Below are 13340 nucleotides of genomic sequence, written 5' to 3' on the forward strand. Positions count from 1 at the left end.
GCCCCCGCCTCTCCCCGCGCTCAGCCGTGGGCTCGGGGCGCGACCCGGGGCAGCTGTGGCGGAACGCGCATGCGCGGCGGGGCGGGGCTGGCGGGCGTCGACGGAAGGGCCGGCCCGCGCTATGGCGGCCCGCGGCGGCTGCCGGCGGCTGCTAGCGGCGTCGGAGCGGAGCGGCGGCGGGGTCATGCCCGGAAAGGTGCGGGACGGGATGGGACGGGACGGGACACGACACCACACAACACCACACCACACCGGGGCCAGGCTAGGCGGTGACGGGGCCTGTTCCTCTGTTTCAGGGAAAAGGAGCCAGGAAGGGGGCCGCGGATCCGGCGGTGGCCGCGGGACCGGTGGTGGCGGCGGGTGACGGCTGCGTGAGGGTGGCGGTTCGCGCCAAGCCCGGCTCCCGCTGCAGCGCCGTCACAGGTGGGGCCGCCGGCGCGGCGGGTCGGCCTGCCCGCGCCCAGGAGGGGGGTCTGCGGGGAGCGTTCCCGCCACGGGGCCGGGCTGAGGCGCGGTGAGGCGCGGCGCTGCGCGGTGAGGCGCGGCGCCCGGCAGGGCGGCTCGGGGCGCGCGCTGACGAGGGGGGTTTGGGGCGCTGCGGTCGGTGCCTGTGAGGCGCCTTTCCCGCTCCAGGAATAACCGCCATCAGCTGGGAACGGAGCGGGAGAGCTGGGCTTCCTAACCGGCCTTTCTAACGATTTGTACAGCTCATCTCTATCCTCTAAGCTGGGGGGGGGCGGGAAATCACAAAACTGAAGAAAGTAGTAATTTCACACTTTTCTTACGAGTAGCTCTTTCTCCTTCCCCCATATGGAAACGCTAGGTGGTGCGGTGAGCACGATGTAAATTCCTCTGAACAATTCTTTTTGAAAGGAGTGCCAGCGAGCTCAGCTGGTCAGCACTTCCTAGTTTGACACGTGAAATTTTGAGCGCGCTATTTATTTCCCAAGAAGTTGTGCGGTTTTATTTGAACTATAAAAGTTTGATCTAATAAAATGTGTTCTCCCTTTACAAATCTGGACTTGCTTATGCACAGATTAGAACTGCTTTTTGTACAGGTATGTGTACGAAGCTAATGTGGTGGACTGTAGTACAGTATCCAGGCTCAGTTGGCAACACAAATAAATTGTTGATGGTGGCATAGCTCTCTGGGCAGACTAACTTATCATGCTTTTTTTGGTGGTGTAACCTGATTTGTATTATGCTCCATGATGCCAAGCTGGACTACACCTGCATCAGAGTGGGCAACATAGAGAGGGGCTTAGAACAGTGCCATGGTTGTGTGAAAACTGATAATTCATGACTGCACTCTGATACAAGTCTGAAGACCTCACTGTTCTTTGTATCAGAAGATTATCTTTGTACTGACTAACAGTTTAACTTAAGGGAATTGGTGAAGTGTAAAAATGTTGTTACCTGCTAATCTATGTCTATTTTATTTTAAATTAAATTGATTTTGAAAGCATAAATGTTCATTTTTAGGTGACAATAACGAGATGGTTTTAACATTTTGAGCATAAAATCCTTAAAATATTTGTTATAGATGTGACAGCTGAGGCAGTAGGTGTAGCTATTGCTGCACCTCCATCAGAAGGGGAGGCAAATGCAGAGCTGTGTCGATACCTCTCTAAGGTGCTAGGAGTTAAGAAGAGTGAAGTTATTTTAGAGAAGGTACTTACATTTTTTTTTTTGTCTTACCCTACTGCAGTTTTGAAATTCACTCCTTGAGTACAGGGAGCTGCTTTCCAAGTTCAGTCCAAAACACACTTTAAAGGTGTTTAGTTGAGTTCATGGAATGATTCATTGAGAACAAACCTAGTGTAGAGAGAACCACAGCTGATCTTGAGATCTTTAATCAGAATAATTCTCATCATTATGTATTTTTCAAAATTTGTGTGGCTCGTGTTTTCTGTATTCTTCAAAGATGCTCTTGTTTTCATATCAAATGCAGTTCACAAAATTTGTGCTTTGCAGAGAATGTGCAATTTATTAATTTTCATTAATTTTTTTGAATTAACGTCTGCATTTGAGTTAAAAGTTTCTGACAACTGTCACACATAAGCAAGAACATATATAAACACTTGAATTATAGCTGGGCTTCTAGAGTTTCTTTGTCTTAGAATTTGCATGTCTTGACTTTGGTGAATGGAAACTCTTTGTTTTATTTATTGCACTAAATAAATAATTTAATTCATTGTCCTTACAGTCAGTCTTTCCAGCCATGTTCATTTATAGTTTATGATCAAAAGAGCACAATGAAAAATTGTGCTTTTTACTTTTGTCTGTTGGTTTAATGTAGTAGTTGAATTCTGTTAAAGGATAGTGGTAAATGGCAATGAATTGAGCACTGTGTTGCTGAAAGGTAGAGATATGAAGATTTGAGTCCTGCTTCATTTGTTTATCAACATTTTACAGATAGCACTGTTTTCCTACCTTAAAGGGATGCTCAGGTTTAACTAGATTATTCTCAGAAGCATTAAGCAGAGTTGAATGTAGAAGGGGCCGGTGTTGTCTGACCTTGACTCCGTTGTCCTGACCTATGGTGTTCAAATAATTACATGTCCATGTGAGTTTTTCACAAGCCACTGTTTGTTCTCAGTGAAGCATTGTGGTAAAATCTGTGGCTTAGATTTTTCCATCCCGATCTGCTATGGGTAAACAGCAAGTGATTTTTGGTACTTGTTGCTCTCTTATGTGCTCCTTGCTTTATAAGTGCTAACATCAACAAAACCAATCCAAATTGGGAAATTGGTGGGAAATGATCCAGTATAAAACTGAGGTTACCAGATTTTTATGCAAGGGCCTTGTTTTTCATCATCAACTAAACTGCTTCAAAACTCTATTTTTCATTTTAAATTTCATGCTATATTTGTGTGTAGTAGAGTTAAGGACTTTTTTTTTTCCTTCAGGATAGCCCTTGTGGGCTTCTCAAACCTTTTGCCAGGCTGCAGCTTAACCAAGCACCTTGATTCTCACGGTTTACTGAATACTAGCAAAGTTGTGACTTGAGGCAATATGAAATGAGGTTGCACGTTTGCCAGTTCCTATGTAAGCTAGCCTTTTTTTCAGTAATACAAAAAGAGGTCAATAATATTTCAAGTAACTGCTGTATAAATCTGAGTATCTTATAGGTTATATACGATGTAATTTAATTTAGTTGATATTGTCAATCTGAGAACTCATTTTAAGAATAACTAATACCCTGTGGGAGACAACTCTTGAAGAAAGATCTGAAAGTACACAGTTATCAAATATATATATACACACACCCACTTAAAAAAAAAAAGGAATTACTTGAAGTCTTGCTTCTAGATGATACAGGTGAATTATGGAAACTTACTACTCCTTGCTTTTTGTTCTAACCTATAAAAAAAGCATCAATTCAGCACATGCCCTGGGAGCTGTATCCAATTTTAAAAGCACAGTAGATAAGACATTGTTTTCCACTCTTCAAATAACTGGAAAAGACATTGATGAACTGTCTCTTCTGCTGTTAATTCTGCATACCCACCGTTTAAGAATTATTTTTAAGGTACCTTCTGTGTTGGTATTTCAGTGAAATTTTTTTGGAATGTGTATTTGGTGGTGATTCTCTGAAAGATATTTTTTTGTGTGTGTGTATCTCTAAACCAGGGTGGTAAATCACGTGAAAAAGTGGTGAAGATTTTTGTATCGATGACACCAGATGAGATTTTAGAAAAACTGAAAAAAGAAGCTTCCAGTTGACATAAAACAAGAGTGAGAAATGGCACCGTGCATCTTGGTAAATGGACTGATATTCTTTCTTATATAAATCTGGTCCTGTTGAGAATGTGGATAATGACTAGGGAAAGATACTTCTTCCCCCCTGCACCTCCTTGTTAATATAGCTGGTTTATAGTTGAAGTTTTTGTGTAGGTTTGATTAGAAAACTTGCCTTTACTGAGACTCTGTATCTGCTTCTGTCACTACAGACTTTTTTCCTCTCTGGAGAGTTTCCCTAAACAAATGGTTTAGAAAACTTGTTTCTTAGTGAAACAAACTTCGGTTAACAAAGCAAAAGGCTTGGAATGACAGGCTTCAGAGTGAAAAGTGGTATGAAAGGATGAGTCTGGATAGTGAAGACCCTAGAAGAATGTTCTCTTTAATATCTGGTGTCAGGTACTGGGTGCAGTTTTTTGTACTATGTGCACATATGTACATCTAAAATAAACATATTTTAAGCCAGTATACTGTTGTTGATCACACAGGCAAGCTAAAAGCAGAATCACCTGAATAACTGAAACAAAACCGGAATTTTGCAGTATGAACAACTCACCCAGAACTTAGTAATTGCATACACGGTGTCACTTTGTAAGAGTCTGTAATTGTTTCCTGAAATGTAGAGATACAAATATGTATCTGCCAAATGTATGTCAAGTGTAATGACTGTTTTTAATAAAAGGGGTAAAAAGTATTATCAAACCTTGTTTTGTGTTTATATTTTTAACAAAAAAAAAAAAAGTTTCCTAGAAGTCACTTATTAGAATGTTATTTTTAAACAAGGATTTTTTGCAATCTTTCCTTGATTTAAGAATTGGTAGTACTTTTATATAGAGAAATAACTGAGCAGAGTCATTTGTAGAAGAGAACAAGAAGCCTGAGATAAAATGGGCATCTATAGTCTCAGGACTAATGAGAAGGCAACTTAACTTCTCTCTTTATTGTGCTTCAGAGGTCAGAGTAAGATTTAAGTAGTATTTCCGAAAAATACATGTGATATCACATGTCTCTGGTATGAGTTTGTGTTTTCATCCACATCACTGCTGATGTCTGAAATTGTCCTATCTTTACTATGGTTGTCATACTGGGGGAAAAAAAAAAAAAAAAAAGGTAATGCCTAAAGTGGAAAGGAAACTATTCTGAAGGTTTGTTTAAGGTTTGTCATACCTTCTCCTGGAAAACAGTGTTACAAATGTTACAGTGTTACAGCTGAATTTCTTTACCAGCTTCATGGAGTACAGACATCGTAACTCATCATTTAATTTTTCATAGACAAAAATCTTTTGCTTTAGGAAATTCTTGTTATCCTAAACACTGCAAAAATTGTTCTTAGACGTAGAAAATTGGTGCTTGTCAAGATGACGGCTCCTTCAAGGTGACTCATTTTAAAGATGTTATGAAAAATGTTACTTTATTGTTTGGACAGAGTTTGGAGAGCTAAGTCTAAATTGTGAATGCTGTTTGCTTAATGGTTTGAATCTGGGCTCCTTGTTTTCTCAGACTTTTGGTCAGCTGTACATTGCCTCAGTTGCCTTTCCTTATTTATCCTTTTCAGTCTGTACATGCTGGTTTTGTTTTACTGTTCAAGCAGTTTTGGTTCACGGCTCCTTGCTGTTTCATCTGTTCTTGCCCAGCAGAGGGGTACCACGTCTTGCAGAAAAATTAAGGCAAAGCAAACCAAAACTAAGTGTTCATGAGGTTTTTTCCTTATTTCCTAAATTTCTTTTTATTGTGAGTAGAAAACAGCAATCCAAAGACCAAGGAATCCTGCATTTATAAGTTCTATTCTGAGCTGGATGCTGCAACAACCATTATAAAGATTTCTTTGGGAGCTAATGCCACATGTTACGTGATATGTGTCATATGTTATATTGAAATAATGTATTACACTTTCCCATGACTTCAGACCCAGATTGAGGGAGCAGCTGGGTAGGCAGGTACAGTCTCTGAAGTACATTGGTCTTCAATGATGATTACCTACAACAATAGCCAATTTAATCTTTCAGTTCCCCCTTCATTTTGTCAATATATTCTGTCTAGTCTATGCTAGTTTATGCTTCAGAGATTTCACCTTTCCTAAAATTTTTCAGCTGGCGTTCTTCATCTTTTCTTCCTAATCGGTGAAAGAAACTTGGTGTTACTATGTTGTCATTTCTGTGTAATGTGAGCCAGGCACATTGTCATATTCATCACTTGTCAATCAGAAGACAAGTACTGTTCAGCTAGGAAGTTTACTTGTCCTGGGGAAAACAACCACTGTGCCCTCCTTCCCATTGCATTTTTGTTTTCTATTGCATTTACAAGTGTGTGTGTGGGGAGGGGGAGCCATCTATATAATACTGATATTGTGCTTGGCCCCGCCAAGTACTTCTTCTTTTGTCTGGATTGTAGTATGGCATTTAAGACTCACTTCTGGCTGTCCAGTTCAGTCATCGTACAGTATTTTTTCAAAACTTGTTGCAGTTGGCTGTTTTTTAGCATTGCTTCTTAGGAAGCAGAAATATTATCTGTGGCATGTAGTGAAGCCCTAGCTTCTGTTGCTCAAGGTATGACTTAGTTGAGGCCCCAGTGATTCTGTAAAAGAGTATGGCAGATAGAAGCCACAGCAGTAATCAAAGCAGAGGGTTAGAAATTAAGTTCTGGTAGCGGTGCCCTGTCTCACTTAAGACTGAAACCGTGAACTGGCTAGTGTGATAAATAAAGCCTTTGTGTGCTGGGAACAGTGGATTTTTTTATTATGAGTAACCAAAATTACTTTAGAAGGGTAATATAACACTTGGGTGTTGGCATATCTGAGATCCTCTTATAGCAATGTTTTTCATGCAGTATTCCAATTATATCCATAATATGGTGGCTGTGGATACACATATTCTGGTGAAATGCCTGGGAGGCGGGAATTGCTGGTCCATTGTATATCAAAATTGAGATACAGAATTGTTAAGCAGCTTGTGTTACCAAACAAGTCAATGCCAAAACTGTGATTTAGGCCTAGCTCTTTCAAATCTTGTATTGAAATCCTAACCTGTCAACTATCTCTTCATGAACACAGTGAAATATCTTTCATTCTATTGAAAAAATTGTAGTAGCAAATATTCCTAACTCTTTAGCAGAATATGTTTTTAATAGAGCTTTGTGGTATTGTAGGAGGCTTCTTCCAATAATTTCAAAACACTTTTCACATCCTCTGTCTCAAAATAAAACTTAACTCTTACTCCTAGACCAGTTTAAAAACATTGTGGTGCCAGTTGCTACCCTCCTTTTACTTGTTGGTTCCTGCTTTATCCATGTGAATTAAGCTACATGATTACTCAGCTACTTGAAACCCTACTATTAACTCAAGCACTGTCCTCTTTACCTAATGCGTTGTCTGACCAATTTCAGTAAAATCTGTCTAATGATGATTTAATATCTTACGACTTACAGACCTGGGCATTTTTTATATAATTAAGTTCTTTAAACATTAGCAAAATAGAAGTTATCTAAATAAATTCTATGCCAAGCAGTCATATGGCATAGAACATTCTTGGTCTTTCATCCACTCAGTTACATTTATTTTCTAAAATCCAACTTTGAAAGTAGGTATAAGGTTTCATTGCAGTATTCTAATATACTAATTAAGGATATTTAATTATACCCTCTGAAGCTGGCCTCTTTGCTCTTTTAATTTCAGTTCTCTCCATTTATCATCTGCAGTGCATTCCTATCTCTCCTTTTAGTCCCAAGTGTTTCTAAATCCCTATTTCTTCAGGTATCATCATTCTAAATAATCCTGTATAATTGACAGCTTTGTCAATAACTGGCAGTGGCAATCTAACGGAAAGCACAGTTTAATATCTTCCTTCTCTCAGCTTCCAGGAAGATAGATACACCTGATCTTTCTGCTCATTACTTCACATGTCTGGCTCTGTTTCCCCTCTCACACTGCTTATTTACATATGTAAAACTTGAACCAACTGAGTCCCTTTTTTAAATTTTTTACTTCAACCAATTGTATTCACTTCTTAATGTTTTTAGTCTTTATCTCAGGAGGATGACTCATTGCCATATTAGCTATTATAAAAATGTGCTCCCCCGTCTCCTCCTGGGAACACAGTGCCTTACCTGCATGTAAAGCGTATCTTGGTTATTATTCTCTAGGAAGCCTGCTGCACTTGGGGCAAAGTGCTGTTAATGTAACCAATGCACAATAAACAGTCAAAAAGCCGTTGATGAAATACTTGTCTGAAAGGAGGAGTCTGATACTTCTCTAAGGTACTGGGAATTAATTTCTTCCTGGTCCTTTATATATTAGCTTTTCAAGTAATTGTTACTGAGCTGTGAAGAATTTTGCTTTCATCTATTAATAGTGCATTTATTTGGTTTTGCATTGTTTCAAGAGCTGGGGAAGTTAGAGTGATGAAGTAGTCTACCATACCATTTTACTACAGCTTAAGGCTCAGTTTTTGGCATGTTGTTTAAATAACATCTTGAGTTTCCAAGTCTGAAGTAAGGCAGGTGGAAAGGGAAATACATTATCGATTTAGCAGTTAGTCACTATAGAAACATGCTGTAAAGAGAACAGTTAACCATGGATTTAAGGAGAAAAGAATGTTGGAATTAACAACAGAGGGTCAAAGCTTCATTTTGTGCTGCTCAGATAAAGCAGTTGTGTGCCTTATGAGAATAACTGGGATTACAGAATGTCATTCTGGGGTGATTGTCATTAAGTTGCTGTATTTCCATTACCTAGTGTGTGTGCAGTGCACATGGGAAGGACTGCAGCACGTTGTTCCTTTGGCCAGTTTTTATTGCTGTAGTGTTTTGCAAACAAGGATGCATTGAGATATAATTTGTTAAAAATTTCAAATCTCTCAGTATATGTTAGAACATACTTGGTGCCTGCCTGTCTGCAAGGGGCGTTAGCCAGTTGAGTTTTATAAAACAAGCTATTTCTATAGAACCATTTTTTACTGGAGCTGCTTTCAATTGATTGTATTTAAATCTACACAGTTTTCTGCTCTTTTCTGATGTTCAGAAGGTCTGCAAGGTTAAATCAGATCTCAGTACCACCACACATGCTCCGCTCAAGCAGCCACCTTCCTGACACCTCTGGGCCCGGGGTTCATCTGCCCTCTTGCTGCCTCTCACGTTTCAGTTTTGCTGCTGTTGTTTCAGGTAAGTGCCCTCCAGCAAGTCCAGGTTCTCTGGGGTTGTTTCTGCTCTTTATTTGTCACATCAGCGTTGTTGCTGATACTTATCTCCTTAGATGCTACTGCATTTCTTTTTCTGTTTCCTGGGCCTGACAGCTCTTTGAGATGCATTCCTGTGAAAGGGGGGAAAAAAGACCTTGTGATAAAATCTTTGCAATCAGAAGGCAAACCTGTCCCTTCCAGTGAGGCCCTGTAGCAGCTCTGTCTAGCCTCCTGGCATTTGCCCTTTAATAAAAAGTCTCCTTTTGTCTTCAGTAAATCTGACAGCAGTCAGGTAGCACATATGTGAGGTCATGTTCCTGTTATGAGGGAAGATTGCTGTGAGATGCTAGGATGCACTTCTGAACAGACAATTTTCATCGGTTTCTTAGCTGCCTTTTTAACAGGGGAAGTGCAATCTGTTACTAGTGAACCTGATAGGTTATGTTTTTGGTTTTTTGTTTTTTGGTTTTTTTTTTTTAAAAACCTGATTAAAATCATCACTGGCTGGATATAAATGCTAATACATAAAGGAGACCAGCCAGGCAAATTGTATTTGGCTAATTTTACTTAATGAGAATGTCTGATTCTGCTCACTCACTTCCTCGCTGAGTTCAGATTCAGCTACTAAAGCAGACCCAGGAGCTTTTTGTTAAATATTTTCAAAAGGTGATCATCTTATAATGATGTTCTCAAACAGTATGACTTAATGTTTGCTGTGATTGCTGTCACATATCATCTAGAATATTTTTTCCTTTATTTAATACAGTGCCAGGCAATATTTCTGGCAAAAGATAAATGTGAAATTCAAGCATCAAAACACTAATTTGACAATAGCTGTCATTAAATTGTGGATGTGTGGCAAGGCCAGTCTTTCAGTAGCCAAATGCCTGTGTGTGTGCGTAAAAGTAGAGAAGGTGTAAGATCTAACTAAACACAACTTTCAGTAGTCTGAAAAGTGTAAATTCTAAATCTGCAAAAATAAGTAAAGTGAGCCTGTCAGTGGAAGTGTTGGTATACATGTGTTACACACCAAAAGAAACAAAGACAAAAAGAACGTGTAATACCAAAGTTTGGTATAAGCCTTTCTACCGGCTTTATTGGGTTGACATTGCAAATTGAATTTGAAAGTATTTTCTCTGATCTTGCTGTAAGATAGACCACCACAAGAAACACAGAATTTTCTGCACCACTGCTCATATCACAAAGCTGTGGAGAAAAGTTCCACTAAAGCGTGTTTTATGGCAAAAGATGTTTAACCTTTTCTATAGAAAACCTTTGGCTTCTTAGCTGCATATGCATCCTGCTCACTTCAGTGGATCTACTTGGTCTTTTTATATGGGGAAGAATTTAGTGAAGTGCTCTAAGTTTTACCCACTTGTTCTTATAAACTTAAATAAGCAATTTCTGTTAGTTCATTTTCAGACCTTAGCTATTTGCAGTCTGGGTTTTAGGCTTTGTCCAGTGGTTATCCAGTGGGAGGCACCTTGATTAGACTTTCTGAAGAAACAGAAAGTTGCTTGGTTGATTCCTGGGTTTGCATACAAGGTAAACTTCTCCAATCCAAAAAATAAAGAAACTAAAACATGGTGGGGAGAGGGAAAAAAGAAAAAGAGAACCATTTATATTAATCAAAGGTCATTTATTGGTCTGGGATCAATATTGCTTGCCTTGTTGGAAGTATTTACTGCATGTCTTTCTAAGCTCTGCTGGGGAGGAACATGCACAGAATAGAGGGTGTGATAGACTCTAGATATTTTATAGCACCTGCTCTGCTGTTTAGCACTCAAGTCAGAGTGGGGAAAAAAAAACAGCCAGGTTTTCAAAGACTGTAAATCTAATAATTTGCAATGTAACTTTCACGGTTACTTTTTACTTGCAATCTATGAATCTAGGTGGGAAAAGGATATTGCCTATGGCCCTCTTAGTGTGAATCCTGAGCCCTTAAATACCAATCTGAAATTTTTCAGGAAGGAGAAATTCATCTTCTGAAACAATACATTCGTGTAAGGACTGTTGATGTGTAATATAGGAAGAGCATCTACTGATGCTGTTGTTATTTAGAGGTGTGTGGATTAAAATACAAATTCAGATGCAAAAGTTGGTGAGCCGCTCATAACTGGTTCATCTATTTGCCTTCCCATCTAATTTAAGTAAATTGATTTTACAAAGGCAGCTACACTTTGCCAGTGTTTTTTCATTTTGGTGACTGAACTATTGTCCTTCACAGCAAGTCAGGATTAACACTTTATAATTGCTGTGAAAGGCTGGCACATCCCCTTGACACCAGAGTCGGCCAACTGCGACTCCCAGCATCTTGCCTTATCTGCAGAGCTTTGTCCAAAGCATTGTGAAGTCTCCCACAGGTTTCCATTACACTAAATTGGCAGCCCTGGATGCCCAGCTTCCAGCCTTTTGCAGTGGGAGGAGCTGCTGCCAGAAATGCTCATTCAGGTTAGTGGATACAGTGAGGGTTTGCTCTGCAGGGGAAGATAACTGTGGACTGTATTCAAAATTGTTTCAAAATATGAGACACTCTATTTCTGTGTCAGAAAATAAAGCATTAAGACTAAGTATAAATTTGAACTTGGAGAAGTTCATACTCATCATTGACCCTTTTCATCTCTGAATTTTAGACCTAACCTCTCTGCTGTATTAATTTCCACTATTGAAAAAGTATAAATACCAACAGGGGATGACACTTCAAGGTTTACGTGAAATCATTTGTGAATAGTGAAATCAGGTCTTCTGATTAACTGACTCATTCGATAGTGTAGTATGTGAGAGGGTAAATCAAACATTTGTTTTCTTTTGCTTTACTGTCTATGATCAGCATTGAGCAGAAGACACACCCATCTTTATTTCTTCCAAAATGATGTGCTTTCTCCACAAAGGAGTCTTCGGTTTACTGCTACATGCCCGTTCAGTTTTAGAGGATAAATAAAGCCCACAGTTTTATAGGATAAATAAATCTGTGACTTCTTAGTTGCAACAAAGAAGTGTGACTGGAGGCAGGTTTGGCAGTGGAGAATAAGCTATCAAGACTCTTGTGAACGTTGGGTTGGCAGCAGGGGGGATAACTGTGTTTAAGGATTTTAGTGAAGAACTTACTCCTAAACAATAAGGTTTGAGCCCATTCTAGAGATGAGGACTGCTGATTATCTTTGTGTCCAGTTTCATGAAGGACAGACTCTTTTCCAAAGAAGAATGTCAGACTTCTAAACTAAGAAAATATGAGCATAAAAACTAGGTATAGCAACCTCTGTGTGTTGTCCCTTTTCTCCAGTTTTTTCCGTTTATAATAACCTACAAATTCTCATTCTATATTAGATGCGGGTTCTTAGAGATGCACACTCATGTGTTCCTTTGGTAAAGCTCAAAGTCTCTTGTTGCCACTGTAATACAAATAATAATAAGAGCATAATCAAGGTTGTATTTGTTTTGTGGTTATTCTGAACGCTAGAGACTTCCAGTAATTATAATACCATTAAATAGTAATGGAAAAAGATTTAAAAGCAGAACATGAGACTCCTGGAAGGAGATTAAGATCTTGCTCAGTTTTCTTTGCTACCCCAGGTGTTGCATTCCTCTCTTTTATGGTAAAAAAGAGCAACCTAAGATGATTTCCAAAATGCTGGGGCATAGATCAACCCCTCTGTGCTAGGGGCCAGGAGTGCCATATAAAAGACAGGTTTATATGAGAGAAACTAAACTGGAATGGATTCAGTTTCAAAAATTAGTTTTTTGTAATTTCAGAAGTGCATTGCATCAGACTGCATTTAGTAGTCAGAGATACTGCATTTAGCGCCCAGAGACAGGAATATAACTATGAAGAAAGCAATTCTTCCATATACTTTGGTATACCTCTCACAATCAGATCTCACCATGGGATCTGATTGCTTTATAAATCTGTGCAGCCAGTGTTACAACTCTATTTTAATTTTTTTTTTGAGTGTGCTGATGTAAAAACATTATATGATATGGCTCTATGACCCAGCCCTTTGTTTCATGAAACAATACTCAGTCCCAACATCATGATTCATATAAGCCACTGTAAAGTGGTATTTGTCTCCCGTCTTCTTTCATAATGTGTTCACAGTGTAAAGCTCCTGTTATGTGCTTGAAACTTTGTGTAAATACAAGGGTTAAGACCACTACCCATCTAGAAGCCAGGTTATAAAATTGGTTGTGCTGAGACTTAAGGTGGGAGGGTCCCACAGGGCCAGAGGTATGTGTGTGTGTAGGTTCTATACTTTGCACATGAGAGAGACCAGCTCCAAGGAGCCTTTCAGCAGCTGCAAGTCCATTGCCTTGCCCTTTATTTGGGATGGGTAAGTTTTAGGGAAAAAAATATTTCTTTTGGGTAGTTTAGTCTGTCTACCTTGTCTTTTGAGAGCTACAATATCTACATGGGGCCCTGATTATACAGTG

The 13340-nt window shown here is 39.3% G+C and overlaps 1 protein-coding gene across 3 annotated transcripts; it reads left to right on the forward strand.

The window, feature by feature from the left end:
* Window positions 1–68: 68 nt before the first annotated feature.
* CUNH15orf40 (chromosome unknown C15orf40 homolog) lies at window positions 69–4435 on the forward strand. 3 transcript variants are annotated; one of them, XM_042804332.1, is made up of 5 exons: window positions 69–196; window positions 297–423; window positions 1544–1671; window positions 3634–3763; window positions 3954–4435. In XM_042804332.1, exons 1-4 carry the CDS (start codon window positions 122–124, stop codon window positions 3724–3726), a joined length of 423 nt encoding a protein of 140 aa, XP_042660266.1. In that variant the 5' UTR covers window positions 69–121; the 3' UTR covers window positions 3727–3763; window positions 3954–4435. The 3 variants fall into 3 exon arrangements, with proteins under 3 accessions (XP_042660266.1, XP_042660267.1, XP_042660265.1); XM_042804333.1 differs by having other exon boundaries at window positions 4230–4435; XM_042804331.1 differs by having other exon boundaries at window positions 3634–4435.
* The last annotated feature ends 8905 nt before the right edge of the window (window positions 4436–13340 follow it).

The sequence above is a fragment of the Tyto alba genome, unplaced genomic scaffold (genome assembly GCF_018691265.1).
Source record: "Tyto alba isolate M040663 unplaced genomic scaffold, T.alba_DEE_v4.0 Super-Scaffold_41, whole genome shotgun sequence".
Taxonomy (NCBI): domain Eukaryota; kingdom Metazoa; phylum Chordata; class Aves; order Strigiformes; family Tytonidae; genus Tyto; species Tyto alba.

Coding starts and splice junctions, on each gene's coding strand:
- CUNH15orf40 (XM_042804331.1), top strand. CDS start 122: ATGGCGGCCCGCGGCGGCTGCCGGCGGCTGCTAGCGGCGTCGGAGCGG. Junction 197..296: donor GCGGGGTCATGCCCGGAAAG/GTGCGGGACGGG, acceptor CCTCTGTTTCAG/GGAAAAGGAGCCAGGAAGGG. Junction 1,672..3,633: donor GTGAAGTTATTTTAGAGAAG/GTACTTACATTT, acceptor TCTCTAAACCAG/GGTGGTAAATCACGTGAAAA.